This window comes from Chlamydotis macqueenii, chromosome 23, assembly GCF_036417535.1.
Source record: "Chlamydotis macqueenii isolate bChlMac1 chromosome 23, bChlMac1.mat, whole genome shotgun sequence".
Taxonomy (NCBI): domain Eukaryota; kingdom Metazoa; phylum Chordata; class Aves; order Otidiformes; family Otididae; genus Chlamydotis; species Chlamydotis macqueenii.
Window position 1 is genome coordinate 7,030,248 of NC_141578.1, and position 12,774 is coordinate 7,043,021.

General features: G+C 53.5%; 2 protein-coding genes across 2 annotated transcripts; one reads left to right on the plus strand and one right to left on the minus strand.

The window, feature by feature from the left end:
* Nucleotides 1-131: 131 nt before the first annotated feature.
* On the minus strand, nucleotides 132-7,819 carry AP4B1 (adaptor related protein complex 4 subunit beta 1). The gene is made up of 10 exons (XM_086765548.1): nucleotides 7,679-7,819; nucleotides 7,380-7,604; nucleotides 6,828-6,958; nucleotides 6,201-6,348; nucleotides 5,024-5,520; nucleotides 4,230-4,313; nucleotides 3,218-3,321; nucleotides 2,814-3,021; nucleotides 2,243-2,527; nucleotides 132-1,984 (listed from the first exon to the last, which is right to left on the minus strand). Exons 1-10 carry the CDS (start codon nucleotides 7,789-7,791, stop codon nucleotides 1,557-1,559), a joined length of 2,223 nt encoding a protein of 740 aa, XP_086621674.1. The 5' UTR covers nucleotides 7,792-7,819; the 3' UTR covers nucleotides 132-1,556.
* Nucleotides 7,820-7,983: 164 nt separating this feature from the next.
* On the plus strand, nucleotides 7,984-11,074 carry DCLRE1B (DNA cross-link repair 1B). Its single transcript, XM_086765844.1, has 4 exons — nucleotides 7,984-8,189; nucleotides 8,427-8,574; nucleotides 8,642-8,821; nucleotides 8,947-11,074. The coding sequence occupies exons 1-4, from the start codon at nucleotides 8,001-8,003 to the stop codon at nucleotides 9,819-9,821; spliced, it is 1,392 nt and encodes a 463-aa protein (XP_086621970.1). The 5' UTR covers nucleotides 7,984-8,000; the 3' UTR covers nucleotides 9,822-11,074.
* The last annotated feature ends 1,700 nt before the right edge of the window (nucleotides 11,075-12,774 follow it).

Consider the following 12,774-nt stretch of genomic DNA (forward strand, 5'->3'; position numbering starts at 1 on the left):
AGCTGAGAGAGAAAAGCCCTGATAGAGGCAGGAGCTGGAATGCAGCTCTCTCTGGATCCACAGTAGAGACTGGACGACTCCATCCCGCAGACTTCAGAGCCGAATGAACAAGTACTCCAGAAAACAGCCAGGACCGATTCACGTTTTTATTAGGACAATTAGAAATAAAACCTAAAACCTATTGTTTAACAGCAACAGCAGTGCTTCAGTGAAGTGCATGGAAGGTGTATTGCAATTTAAAGAAACAATACAGTCATTACAATAAATTTAAAGTTACAAGAAATCTTAGGGAATAGAGTTAACTCCTTGCAGAGTGGGATGAAGCCCTGCTACAGTGACCTACGTACCGCAGCCTTCGCCAAGGAGCCTGCTCGAGGGTTCTGCCTCTCTGTAAAACGTGGCTGTGACAAGGACACTGTTCGTGACACCGTACAAAGTCCGGCTCTCCGTAACTTTCAGGAGAGCAGCACTCTGTCTGCTCTACTGTGGACATGCTTTTCAAAGAACAAGTCCTGGGGCTGGCCAGATTATGACTTCAAAAACTGTAAAAGTTTTGTCACTGCACTGCACCATCTCATGTACCGTGCTGCGAGGACAGGACAGTACTGCACAGAAAAGAAACCTTTAAATGCTCATTCTAGTTACAAAATAACAAATAGTAAAAATCAGCATCAGCAAAAACTAACATTCCATACAGGTTAATGACCTAACCAGCAATTCTCCCATTGCTGGTGTTTGTACTACAGACTGGCAGCTCACCGACGTGGCCAAAGCGATGCAGGCTACCGAACTCACGCCGTATGAACTCACACAAACACGTCACACAGCCTGCACACTGCTGCCTTTTCTCACGGCAGCCCTCAGGGGGCTATTTCGGACAGGGTGATTCATTATTACAGTAACATATTTCAATGAGAAAATACACTTCCTTCTCTTGAAAAAGCAGCACACTGTTTCTAGCGAGCACCACGTACCCTGTCCACCCATCTCTGACACTGCAGAGCCCCGTTCGCCTGTAAGCGAAGCCGCTATCGAAATCCATCTATCAGACAGCAAACTGAATCACACGTAAAGGGAGCCAAGAACTAAACACTTCTCTCTTAATGCACTGTTCCTCTTAATGCGAGACAAGCAGCAGAGTCCTGGAGTCTCTGAACCGTTTTTTGAATTATTTACAATTCGCACGAAACCCCTCCCCCAAAACACATCCCTGAATTGTGCTCATTTCTGGTTCCATCAGTCGTGCTCATCTCTTGTGACAATCGCCACAGATGCCACCACTTCTGTGACTCACGCCAGAAGCGGCACGCTCACGATGCGCTACCTTGTCCTCTCCCCAGCCCAGGGGAGGACAGACAGTTCACCCTGCCCCATTCACCAGCTGCAGCTAGCCCCACAGCACATGCGCTCGCTAGGCCCAGCTCTGCTCCAGGGAAGGGCTGCTAACTCTCCTGCCACTTAAAAGTACAAAACCAACATCAAATATAGCAAATGAAGCCAGAGAAAGGAACTTTTCCTGTGCCCTGAGCAAGCATCCTACTGGGAGGAGGGAACAATCAGGACCCCAGTCCGGCAACTGTCGCCATGACCGTCCTTAACGCCGAAATAAAGGTTTGCAGTGTCTCCGGCTTTGCCTCGCTCTGCTTCACCGAAACCTGCATCTCTGAATCCGCTGCCTCAAGCAAGAGCTCTGTTAGGAAGAGGCAACCTGCATCATCCTGAGCACTGAGATAAGCTTTCCACGGCTGGACACCAGCTTTGCTCATGGCGATAGTCTGGATGTGGACAACGTGAAGAGCTGTCTGTACAGTATCCGGATGAACAGTCCCACGCCAGGGCAGAGAGAGCTGGCAGCTCACGTCCAAGCTCAGCCAGGTCTTCTCAAACTGCTCTGCAGTCAGGTAAACATCAGGAATTAAAGTCAGACTTCCTGTATCAGGATGAACCTTGAGGACTTCTTTATTCTCTTCAGAAATCAGTGACTCTGAAATGAACAACAAACATGTAAGATGCAGAATATAAAGCGCAGCTCCCAGTTTCACCAAGAACATCTTAGGAAGCCATCAGATGAAGAGTGCTGGAATCACAGTGCCTTCAGTGGTGATCAGCCACGCATCGCACACGATAGTCAGCACGCTAGCACAGCATTCTCAAAGCACCGTCATCTTCTTCCAAAGAAACCCACGTGAGAACATCTACTGACAAGGGGAAAAAGGATCCCAGATGAAGCCAGAGAGGTTACCTGCGTCTCTGTTCCCAGAGTCAATGCAAGGAGAACAAGTGTAAGAAGGTTCTGCTGGCTGGTGAGCAGTGACAAGTGCCCAGTGTTCTCTGCCATAAACTGCTGCAAGAGTATTAAACTCTGAAGCCCATGTATTCACGGGTTGCTCAGTTTGGTCTTCCAGAAGCCCCAGAAAGGGGTCAGACTTGGGGCTACACAGGACCCGTTTCACTTCCTCCACACCGGACTGCAAAAGGCGATAGTAGAACAATCCACGGTCTCGTACTGCCATATCCATCTCCTCCTCTGGGAATTAGAGGGACATAATTTATGGAGATTTCTATCATCCAGATTACCCCAAAATACTAACCCTTAATTACTAAAAACAGTGTAAGCCTGTTACACTCGCCAACCAGACAGCCCAGGGCCAAGCAGCAGCCTAAGGCACAAAGCCACCTGCCCTTGCCCTCCTGGGTGGTCTCCTCACAGACAGGATGCCGGCACACAGCATCCATACACCGGGGACACAGCCAGACCCGATCCCAAAAACCCTGTACTACAGCTTCAGTGAAACAGAACGCAGGGAACCCACCTATGCAGTAATAGAGCAGTCTCCCTAGCATGTCCTGACACTCGGCAGGACGAGACAGGAACAGTCGCACCAGTGCTGTCAGAAGCTCCATCTTCACTGCTGGGAACATCTCCGATTTCACGTTCTCCACGAAGTCCTCTAAAACGTAGGGGGCATTTGGTACTTTCTCACCATGTGCACCCAGGAGCCAGATCAGCGCTTGCTTGCCCTGAAGGAATCACAGAAAAAATAGCAGACGACAGGCACTGTTCACCAAAAGGACAGTGCTGACATGAAATAAACAGATAAAGGGAACAAGTCTTCTGAAGGTTTCTGATCTCTGCCCACCAACTGTGAGCCAAAGGAAAGTCAAACAGCCATTGTCCTCTCAACAGCTGCCAGCCCAAGGCACAAAGCCACCTTACCTCACTGTCCTGGATGGCGTCCTCGCAGCCAGGCAGTGCCCGACACACTGCATCCGTGCACTGGGGGCACAGCCAAGCCAGGTCCCGAAAAGCCTGTACTACCGCTGCAATGAAACAAAATACTCAGCATTTCCCAAGAGTTACAAAACTGGTAGGGGGAAAAAAAATAAAATCCAAAAAACCCCACTCGAGAGACTTTGCAAATCTTAGCTAGGGAGGTCAGTGCCTCGCTTGTGACTATGGTTTGAGACATCCTTCTTAAAAGTCTCATGACACCGCATTTGTCAGAGCAAAGTTGCACCAAGTCTGAAATAAAGCACTGAAACTTCAGATTGTTCCTCTGGCTTCTGGACATTCCCCAGCCTTTAAAAAGACACTGACTCACGATGCTTCAGAAACAGAAGGTTAGAATGACAAATTAAAACTAACACCAACTCAAAGCCAGTCTCATGAACTTTAGGTCAAAATTTTAAAGGCTCTGCTGCCCACTTACAGAAACACCAGCAGCTTCTAAGACCTAACTCAAGAGCTGAGTGCAAGCATGTGATTTTCAAAACTGAAAGCAAGACCATTTAAAAGAGAGGACAGAAACAGCAACGATACAAAGTTAGATCTGAGAGCAGCAGCAGAAAAAGAGAAGCCTGGGTACAACTTAATCAGATTATTGTATGAAGAACAGAAATCGCAAAGATTTAAATGATCTATTAATCATCCTGGCCCTCAAATAATCACTAAAACATCTCTGCCGAGTCCTTCAGTCAGCAGGCAGCAGCCAGAAAGGAGCCTCCATATTGGCCCATGAATGCAGCTATGACCCTCTCCCCCTTCACCACAGAGCTCCTACGGAAGGAAAAGCTACGATGTCGGGTCACACTACATACCCTCACTCCACGAAGAAGCCTTCCAGCTGAGAATGCCAATTCAAAGCCAAGAGCCTCGAGTTTGGGATCACAAGCCCGAGCAAGGCCACCTCCTGAAGGCATAAGCCAGGCAAACAAGCTGCAGTGATTACCTGAAGTGATATGCTCCTGCTGAAGCCCCAGGAGCTCCGTCAGAATCCCCACACACTGTTCTGTGTATGTCCTAGCAATATTGCCTGCAGACACAAAGGACACAAAAGTTAACCTTTTATCAGAGTGGAATAGGAACCATGAGCCCAACTACTCATCACAAACTCCCTTTAAAGGAACAGTCTTTCCCTTTTCCTTTTTGACTGTGATTTCTGAAAGTGTAGTCTAATGAGCTTATTCCCCACACAAAGGGAGCGTTCCTTTCTCTGAAGCCACACCTCAGAAGAAATCTGAACTTTTCTTAAACGTAACACATGAAGAAAGGCATTTTATCATCCCTGGCTGTCTCCTTATGCGTACTACAGAAACTCACCTACTTCAAAGTGCCCCAAATCACCTTAACTCTGCCTCCATCATAACTCAAAGAACAAGCAGGTATTAGAGCGGCTCCTGCACCCACTGCACGGTTTCATTCAACGCTATAAGGCTCATTAATAAGATGAAATGACACAGCTTCTTTAGAGCATCTCATCAGAGCACAGACATTTGAACAAGATTCAAAGACATTATACACAACCTGAAACAGCTCTATACCAGGACTTCTAACAGAACTGGCACAATCGCGGTTCAGAAACATGCTCACGCAAAACATTCCTGCGGATGCTGGTGTACAGAGGGCTATAGTGCTTCAGCACAGACAGCTATTTGGCATTTGCCCAGATAGCCTTCAGCAGAGAAAGGCCCACCGTAAAGGTCTACGGCTGCAGCTGCTCCCAAGGCAAGATACTGCTCTTACCTATGGCGAAGATTGCGCCTTGGGCCAGCTCTGCTGATACATCCGTGCAATAGCCCTTCAGCTCCTCCAGCACTTGCTGCACGTTTTCATCATTCACCAGCTCACACAATATCTCCATCTTCTGGCATTTGATGTAGTGGGGCTCCGAATACGAACAGAAAAACTTTTTGTAGTGGCTGCTAAAATGGCCAGGAAGACTACGAAGGATCTGACGCACGTGGCACAGCGCAGTGAAGCAGAGCTCCCTGCTTTCAGAAGTGCAGGCAGAGAGCAGCGGCCCCTTCACTCTCACCAAAACATCCACCTGCACATGTGGGTACTCCCTGGCCAGCACTAAGAAAAGCTTGGTGGCCGCCATCACAACGCTGGGGCTGCTGCTTTTGAGATAGCCATCCAGTAAATTGAGTATGTCGAAGAGTTCCTCCTCGCTGCGCGGTCTGTAACGCAGAAGGAAGGTCAGCACCTCACTCTGCCCCCACTGATCCAGATCAGCCATCCTGCCAAGAGAATAAACACAGCGTGCAGGAGTCAAGAAGTGCACAAAGATCTGCGCTGTGCAGTGCAGAGGCCTTAGCCTCCAGGTTTCTCACTGTCTCCGTTCCAAACCAAATGCTACGCTTCAGAAGTAGATACCACGATTTTATCTCAAGAGAATTGACCAGCACATAGGCTTAACCCAGTCTCAGTCATGCACGCTTTTGCTGGTGCTCTAAGCCAGACAGCAACATTGACAAGAACCCTGAGCAGGGCAATACCCCTCTTTTGCCAGATCACGTAGAATTATCTGCAGAAAAGTTACTTCTTCAAGCAATGGATAAGTTCTGTATCTTTCAGCAGACTAGGAGAGACATACTAGAACATACCTGTCCCACAAATGTATCATGTATATGGTCACAAAAAAACCCCCCAAACTAATCACATTAACTTACAACTCCAAAACAAACCACCAGCTGAAGCAAAGACTCCCTGGAAAAGCAGGGCATCTCAGATTTCTCTTAAGATCTTAGCATAAAAGTAATTTGGTTTCTCTTAGGATAAGCACCTCCATCTTTGGGTGCCTGACTCTTCCCTTCAAGCTCTGACAGGAGCCCAGAAACACCTGCTTTGCTAGCATGCAAAATATAAGAAGAATTAAGCTTCCGGCACCATCTTAAAGAAACCATCAAAGAAAACAAACCTGTTGAGGAGATGATGGGCAATGGGTTTGTTGATGACAACTCCTCCCTCCTTCTTCAAGATCTCCTCCAAGGCCCGCAGACAATTCACGACTACAATAGGATCCTGATCACGGAGCAAACTGTACAGCTCGTTCACCAGCGCCCCATCTGCAAAGAAGCAGAGGTCTCTATAACAAATTCTGTTGACACGCTGCAATTTAATCACTGTCTATAAGCATTTAACACAAAGAAAGATATGGCTTGAACTGGGAGAAGCAGTCCACAAAACCTCCAGCTCTGCAGTAGTGCCTGCCCTTGGCACAGCTTTTCCCTGAACGCGTGTGGATGTGAGAAGGGCACTTGGCTGGTCAGAGGCTGTGGAAACAGGCAGGTGTTGGGGGAGGCCCTCTAAAAGGGGGTACAAAAGGGGCACCCATGTGGAACCTCGCAGTGCCCGGTGTTGCACTAATGATCCGATACACAGTGATAGCCCACTCATCTCCCTCCTTCTCTCCTGCAGCCACGACAGCCCAGAGACCCCGGGACAAACTGCAGCCTGCTGCGGCGGCCGTGTGCCCCCGCTCCCCGGGGCGCTGCACCCCGCCCTGCCCCAGGCCGGCCCGGCCAGCCCAGCGCGACCGGCTTACCCACTTCGGAGTCCCCCTGCAGCTTCAGCATCTTGGCGCAGCCGAGCACGGCCGCTCTCCGCACGTAGGAGGCCTTGTCCCGCAGGCCGTTGAGCAGGGGCTGCCGCAGGTACTCCTGCAGGCCGGGCATCCTGCGGGCGGGCGGGCGTCAGCGGGCCGCTCCCCCGGGCCCCTCCTGCCGCGGCTCTGCGCGCCCCCGAGCCCCCTCCTGCCGCCCCGGGCCCCTCCTGCCGCGGCTCTGCGCGCCCCCGAGCCCCCTCCTGCCGCCCCGGGCCCCCTCCTGCCGCGGCTCTGCGCCCCCCCGGGCCCCCTCCTGCCGCGGCTCTGCGCGCCCCCGAGCCCCCTCCTGCCGCCCCGGGCCCCCTCCTGCCGCGGCTCTGCGCCCCCCCGGGCCCCCTCCTGCCGCGGCTCTGCGCGCCCCCGAGCCCCCTCCTGCCGCCCCGGGCCCCCTCCTGCCGCGGCTCTGCGCCCCCCCGGGCCCCCTCCTGCCGCGGCTCTGCGCCCCCCCGGGCCCCCTCCTGCCGCGGCTCTGCGCCCCCCGCGCCGCCCCACCTGAGGCCGCACATGCTGCGGAGGGCGAGCCCCCGCACGGCGGGGCTGGGGTGCGCGCAGTCCTTGCGCAGCGTGTTGACCGCCAGCAGCGCCAGCTGCGGCTGCCGCGGGGCCTGCGCGCGCACGTACAGCGACACCAGCTTCTTCTGCAGCACGTCGGCCGCCGCGCTGGCCTTCACCATCTCCGGGAAGAGCCCCGACACGTCCGCGCCCTGCGCCATGTGCCTGCGGCGGAGACAGCGCTCAGCGCGGCCCGGCCCGGCCCGGTGCCCGCCGCCCCGCGCCCCCGCCCGCCATACCGGATGACGCGCAGGACGGCGGCGCGGTATCGCAGCGGATCCGCCTGCACGTGTGGGTTGGCCAGGGCCCGGCGGAGCTCCCGCAGCGCCTCCTCGCCACCCAGGTACGGCATGGCCACGGCCTGGCTCGGGCACGGGCACGGGCACCAGCACCTCACTGCGCCCCGCACCGCCCGCAGCCGCCGGCCCCGCCGCCGCCACGCCCTGCGCGTGCACGCACGCCTCGCCCCTGACGCACCGCCTCGGCCCCACCCCTGACGCACCAGTCTGCGCCTGCGCGGCACCGCCCGCCGAATTCGGCGGGAAGCGGTGGGCGGCCGCCATGAGCGGGACGGTGCTGCCCGGTACGCCCATCGCCGTGGACTTCTGGAGCGTGCGGCGGGCGGGCGGCGCCCGCCTCTTCTTCCTGTCGCACTTGCACTCGGACCACACGGTGGGGCTCTCCAGCACTTGGAGCCGCCCGCTGTACTGCTCGCCGCTCACCGCTCGCCTCCTGCGCCGCCGCCTCCAGGTACGTGCGCCCGGCCCGGCCCCGCCCCGCCCGGCTCTGACCGGCCCGGCCCCGCCCGGCTTGGCCCGGCCCCGCCCGGCTTGGCCCAGCCCCGCCCCGCCCGGCTCTGCCCCGCCCCATCCGGCACGGCCCCGCCCCATCCCGCCCCGCCCCGCCCTGTCCTGCCCGGCCCCGCCCTGTCCCGCCCGGCCCCGCCCTGCCCCGCCCGGCCCCGCCCTCACTGCCCGGCCCCCGCAGGTGCCGACGCGCTGGATCCGGCCGCTGGAGGTGGGGCAGAGCCACGTGCTGGGCGAGGAGGTGACGGTGACGCTGCTCGACTCCAACCACTGCCCCGGCTCCGTCATGTTCCTCTTCGAGGGCGCCTTCGGCACCATCCTCTACACAGGTACGGGGCAGGCCCCCGCCGCCCCCACCGCGGCCCCCACCTCACCCTCACGGCCCTGTCCTTGCAGGGGACTTCCGCTACACGAGTGCCATGCAGGGCGAGCCGGTGCTTAGGGGCCGCCACATCGACCGCCTCTACCTGGACAACACCCACTGCCACCCGCACCGGCCCCTGCCCTCGCGGCAGCATGCCACGCGCCAGGCCGCCCATGTCATCCGCACGCACCCGCAGCACCAAGTCGTCATCGGTGAGTGCTGCCTCACGCCACAGCGTACTCGCCCTCCCCTCCCGTCCCCTTGGCACCCTCCCCTCGGCAGGGGCTCGCGCCCCCCTGCCCCATCCCTGGTGCGTTACTCATGGCTCTCCTCGCAGGTGTGTACAGCCTGGGGAAGGAGATGCTGCTGGTGGACCTGGCCGTGGAGTTCAGCACCTGGGTTGTGGTGAGCCCCTGGCGCCTGGAACAGATGCGGCTGCTGGAGCTGCCTGATGTGTTCACCACCGAGGAGGGGGCTGGCTGGATCCGTGCTGTGGATGTCACTGAGATCCGCTGGGATACCCTTGTTAGCTGGAACATGCTGCACCCCACCATTGCCATTCTCCCTACCGGCAGGCCCGTGAAGGTCACCCACCCCAACATCCACCCCATTCCGTACTCGGATCACTCGTCCTTTTCAGAGCTGTGCGAGTTTGTCAAGTGGCTGAAGCCTTGCTCAGTCATCCCAATCGTGAAGGGCGGCATGTGCCAGGCTTACTTTCAGAAATACTTGAGTTCTGCCCCCCAGGCACTTCCTGACCTTAAAATCCCAAAGCCTGTGCAAGAGCCTGCAAAGCAGCAAAGCAACAGGAAGCGGCAGGAACCCCTGTGTCTCTTGAAAAGAGCTGCTCGGTATTCTGTCCCCCGAGGAGTTGTTTATGAGTCCCCAGAGAAACATGCTGAGAAATCTGAAGAGTTCACGGGTGTTCAGGTTCCTCAGCAGAACTACTGCAAGTCAGTTTTCTGCTCAAAAGAACGTTGCACTTGTTCTCACACACACGAGGACAAAGGGGAGGAGGAACTGAGTGGAGAACAGCCGGGACTAGCAAGAGCAGCTGGCTCTGTTAGCCAAGCACCTATTTCTGATAAGCACTTTCCAACTGGATTTGCAGAGCAGTATTTACTCTCTCCCTTAAATGTCCTAAAGCAGAATTCCTCACAGAAGTTTGACAAGCTGGTAGAAGACTTCTTTAGGAGGGGAGAAGAGTCCTGAAAAATTGTGAGAGATTTGCCAGTGCCAATGTAATTGATAGTGATTCCAGAGGTCTTACCGCTGCGTCCCATTCTGTGTGCTCAAGTTTCCCATCAGGAGACAGGACCTCAGGTATGGGGTTCTACTTTCTTTACCTCACATTAGAGGACAAGGAAGAAACCAGAACCAGTTTGTAGGTGTTAGATTTTTAAAAAGTATTTATTTTTATATCTGTCTATATCTGTTGGGTCTCCACACTACACTCAGGCAGTGCGGCCCCACTGCGTGTGCACCTTGTATCTACTCTTTGCAGTGGCTTGCCCGTCTCTTGTGACAGGAGACACCGCTAGGTCGATTCAAGTTGAGGTGCAGAGCGTGTGAGCTGCCTGCAGCTGAAGTAATGCATGAGGATGGATGTGATGAAACCAGCAAGGAGGGGGAATGTGAGAGCCCCAAAGATTCTTTCTATATGTCAGTAATGCCTTATTGACAAAGACCAGTTCATTCCAAGATGGATTATAAATATGATGTATTAAGGTACTTTTAAAAAAATGGTTCTCAAAGAAATCTAGACAATGAAGTGCCTCTAAGCCTATTAATCTATTTTCTGTCTCCTAATACCTCCAGATAGCACTGCTTTTGTATCCAGCCAACTGCAGCTGGACACAGTTCTGCTCTCCTGAGAGCACCATCTTAATGTTAACTTAACTGTCAGTGGTTTTTCAAGTTACTAGTTGGAAAAAATAGTAATTGTCTGGGGTTTTGAGTTCTGGACTGTCCAGAATGGGTGACTATATCCCCTGCAATCTCTGCACTCAAGTCTGCATGCCTGAATTCTGCTTGACTGCACAGCACTTCTGGTGACTGTCGGTGTCCTGCTAGGCCCACTGCCCGTTCTTATCACACAATGGCAAATGGGATGGAAGATAATGAAATATCTGCTTAGTGGTAGAAAGTGCTCAGTCTGAGCAGCATTGTTTGGAAAGAATACTGTGGCTGAACAGAAAAATGGTCTGTTAGTTAGAGATCAGGCACTTTCCCGTTGCAGATCAACGGCAGAGGGGCACGTCCTGGCTGGCACAGTTCGGAAGCGTCAGTACCGTGAGCAGCCAGCAGGTACTCGTGGAGCCTGCGAACACTGTAGCTGTCTGCCAAACTGCGCTAGCAACATTACAGACTGGCTCCCCATGGGGTCAAGGCAGCAACACTAGAGTGGAATGGTCACTAGGCGCTTTCCTGGAGCAACAAACCAGCTTGTTATTCAGCTTTTTCTAGCTTTTTCTAGCCTCCTTTTCGTTACTTTCAACACAAAATGTTTCACGTATTCTTGATTGGGATCAGTCTCTTCTGAATGTAGTGTCCTGCGAGGTCTCTCCAAGACCAGTCAGCTGGCTGGACTGAGCTCCCTGAATCCACCCAGAAAAGGAAGCGTTTGCTCTTTGAGAAAGCTAGGGCTTGTGAAAGCAAAGCTGCCTGTAGATGCAGCAGCCACACCTGTTAAAAGCAAGGCTTTCCTGAGCAGTAATCATGATGACAGCCAGAGTGGGTATGTTTGGAAAGCTGTTTGGCAAACGTGAGTCCTAACTCCCAACCCTGTGCTTTCCAGGCACTGGAACGTTATTGCTGTAGTATAAGCAGTGAGTCCCTCTCCTGGGACTGCCTGCTGGTTCTGCCTGCCAGCTGCTAAGGGAGCACTGGAAATGACAGCAGTGTTCTGCGAAACACACTTCCAAGGGGTAGCTAAGGCAGCTCAAGCTTCTTGCTGTGGTCTGTATGGTCCCATTCCTTGGAGGTTTCTGTAGGGATCGTTTGCTAATCGAACTGAACGGCAGTGTGAGTGGAGACGTGCATCTTTTGTAACATCTGAGACTGCCAGAGAAACAATTGCGCTATGCTTGTAGTGTTCTGTCTGCTGCTGGCTGCCTTGGAGATGCAGGCTGTTATTTTAATATTGTTGAAATGCAAGTGACTCATTTGACAGGCAGGTGAGTGAAGCACTGCCTGAACTCCCGGATTCCACATCCTGCTCTGGAGCGCAGCCTCTCCATTGCTCAGAAGGAATGCTTACCGCCTGAGTCACTGCTCCATTTAGGTATGTTGCAAGTGACCTGAGACATCTGATGCATTTCACTGCTGATGTTTTGTGGCATCCAGCCTTTCCTCTTCTATGCTTATCAACTGTTCTTAGCAATCATTTATTCAAGTAAATGAAGTAGAGAACCTCCTGGTGAACCTCTGGGCAAAATGGAGTTGTAAATGGTAATTCTTTACAGAGGCAACTCTGATCACACAAAAAGAAGTTAAAATTGCAGAGACTTCAAAAGCTGGGGATCTGCAGCACCCCATTTCTGAACGCTTAGTTAAAACCGCAGAAGAAATGCCGGCTTCTGTACTGCAGCTTAAAGGGTAATTCAGAAAGAAATTATCCAAATCACATCGAGCCAAGGAAACCTAAAATCTCTCCATGGTCTTGAAAGGCAGTAGAAGCAGGAGGGAGTTGACCAACAGTCAGCATGTTGGAGATCTTTGACTCAGCACAGCAGGTGCATTTTAGAGGGCCACACGTTTCTTCCCTCTCGTAGGCGCTAAAATACTACTTTTGTGTGTTATCCTGAAATTCTGGAAAACAAAACATGGCCTTGTGGGGAAAACTGGCAGGACAGTCTTGCTGAACCCTAAGTTCCTGGGAGTCCTTCAGCTTCCCCTGAAGTCTCCTGGCAGTAGACAGCTGGTCTCTTACAGGCCTTGTTCTCCCTCATGCTTGTCTCTGAAGTTTCCCTCTTTTCCTAGCTCACAGGGAAGCGTTGGTGCAGCTGAGAGCTGGAGCGTCGTGTACCTCGGGGTCTGAATGTGCAGCTTCCAGCTCAGCTGCACAGGGCTCTGTCAGCGCTGCTAACACAGGTGTGTTTTGCTCACAACAGTGACGATGAGAAGCTGTAGCCAAGTATTAGCTTGATTGTGGGGTATCTAAGGG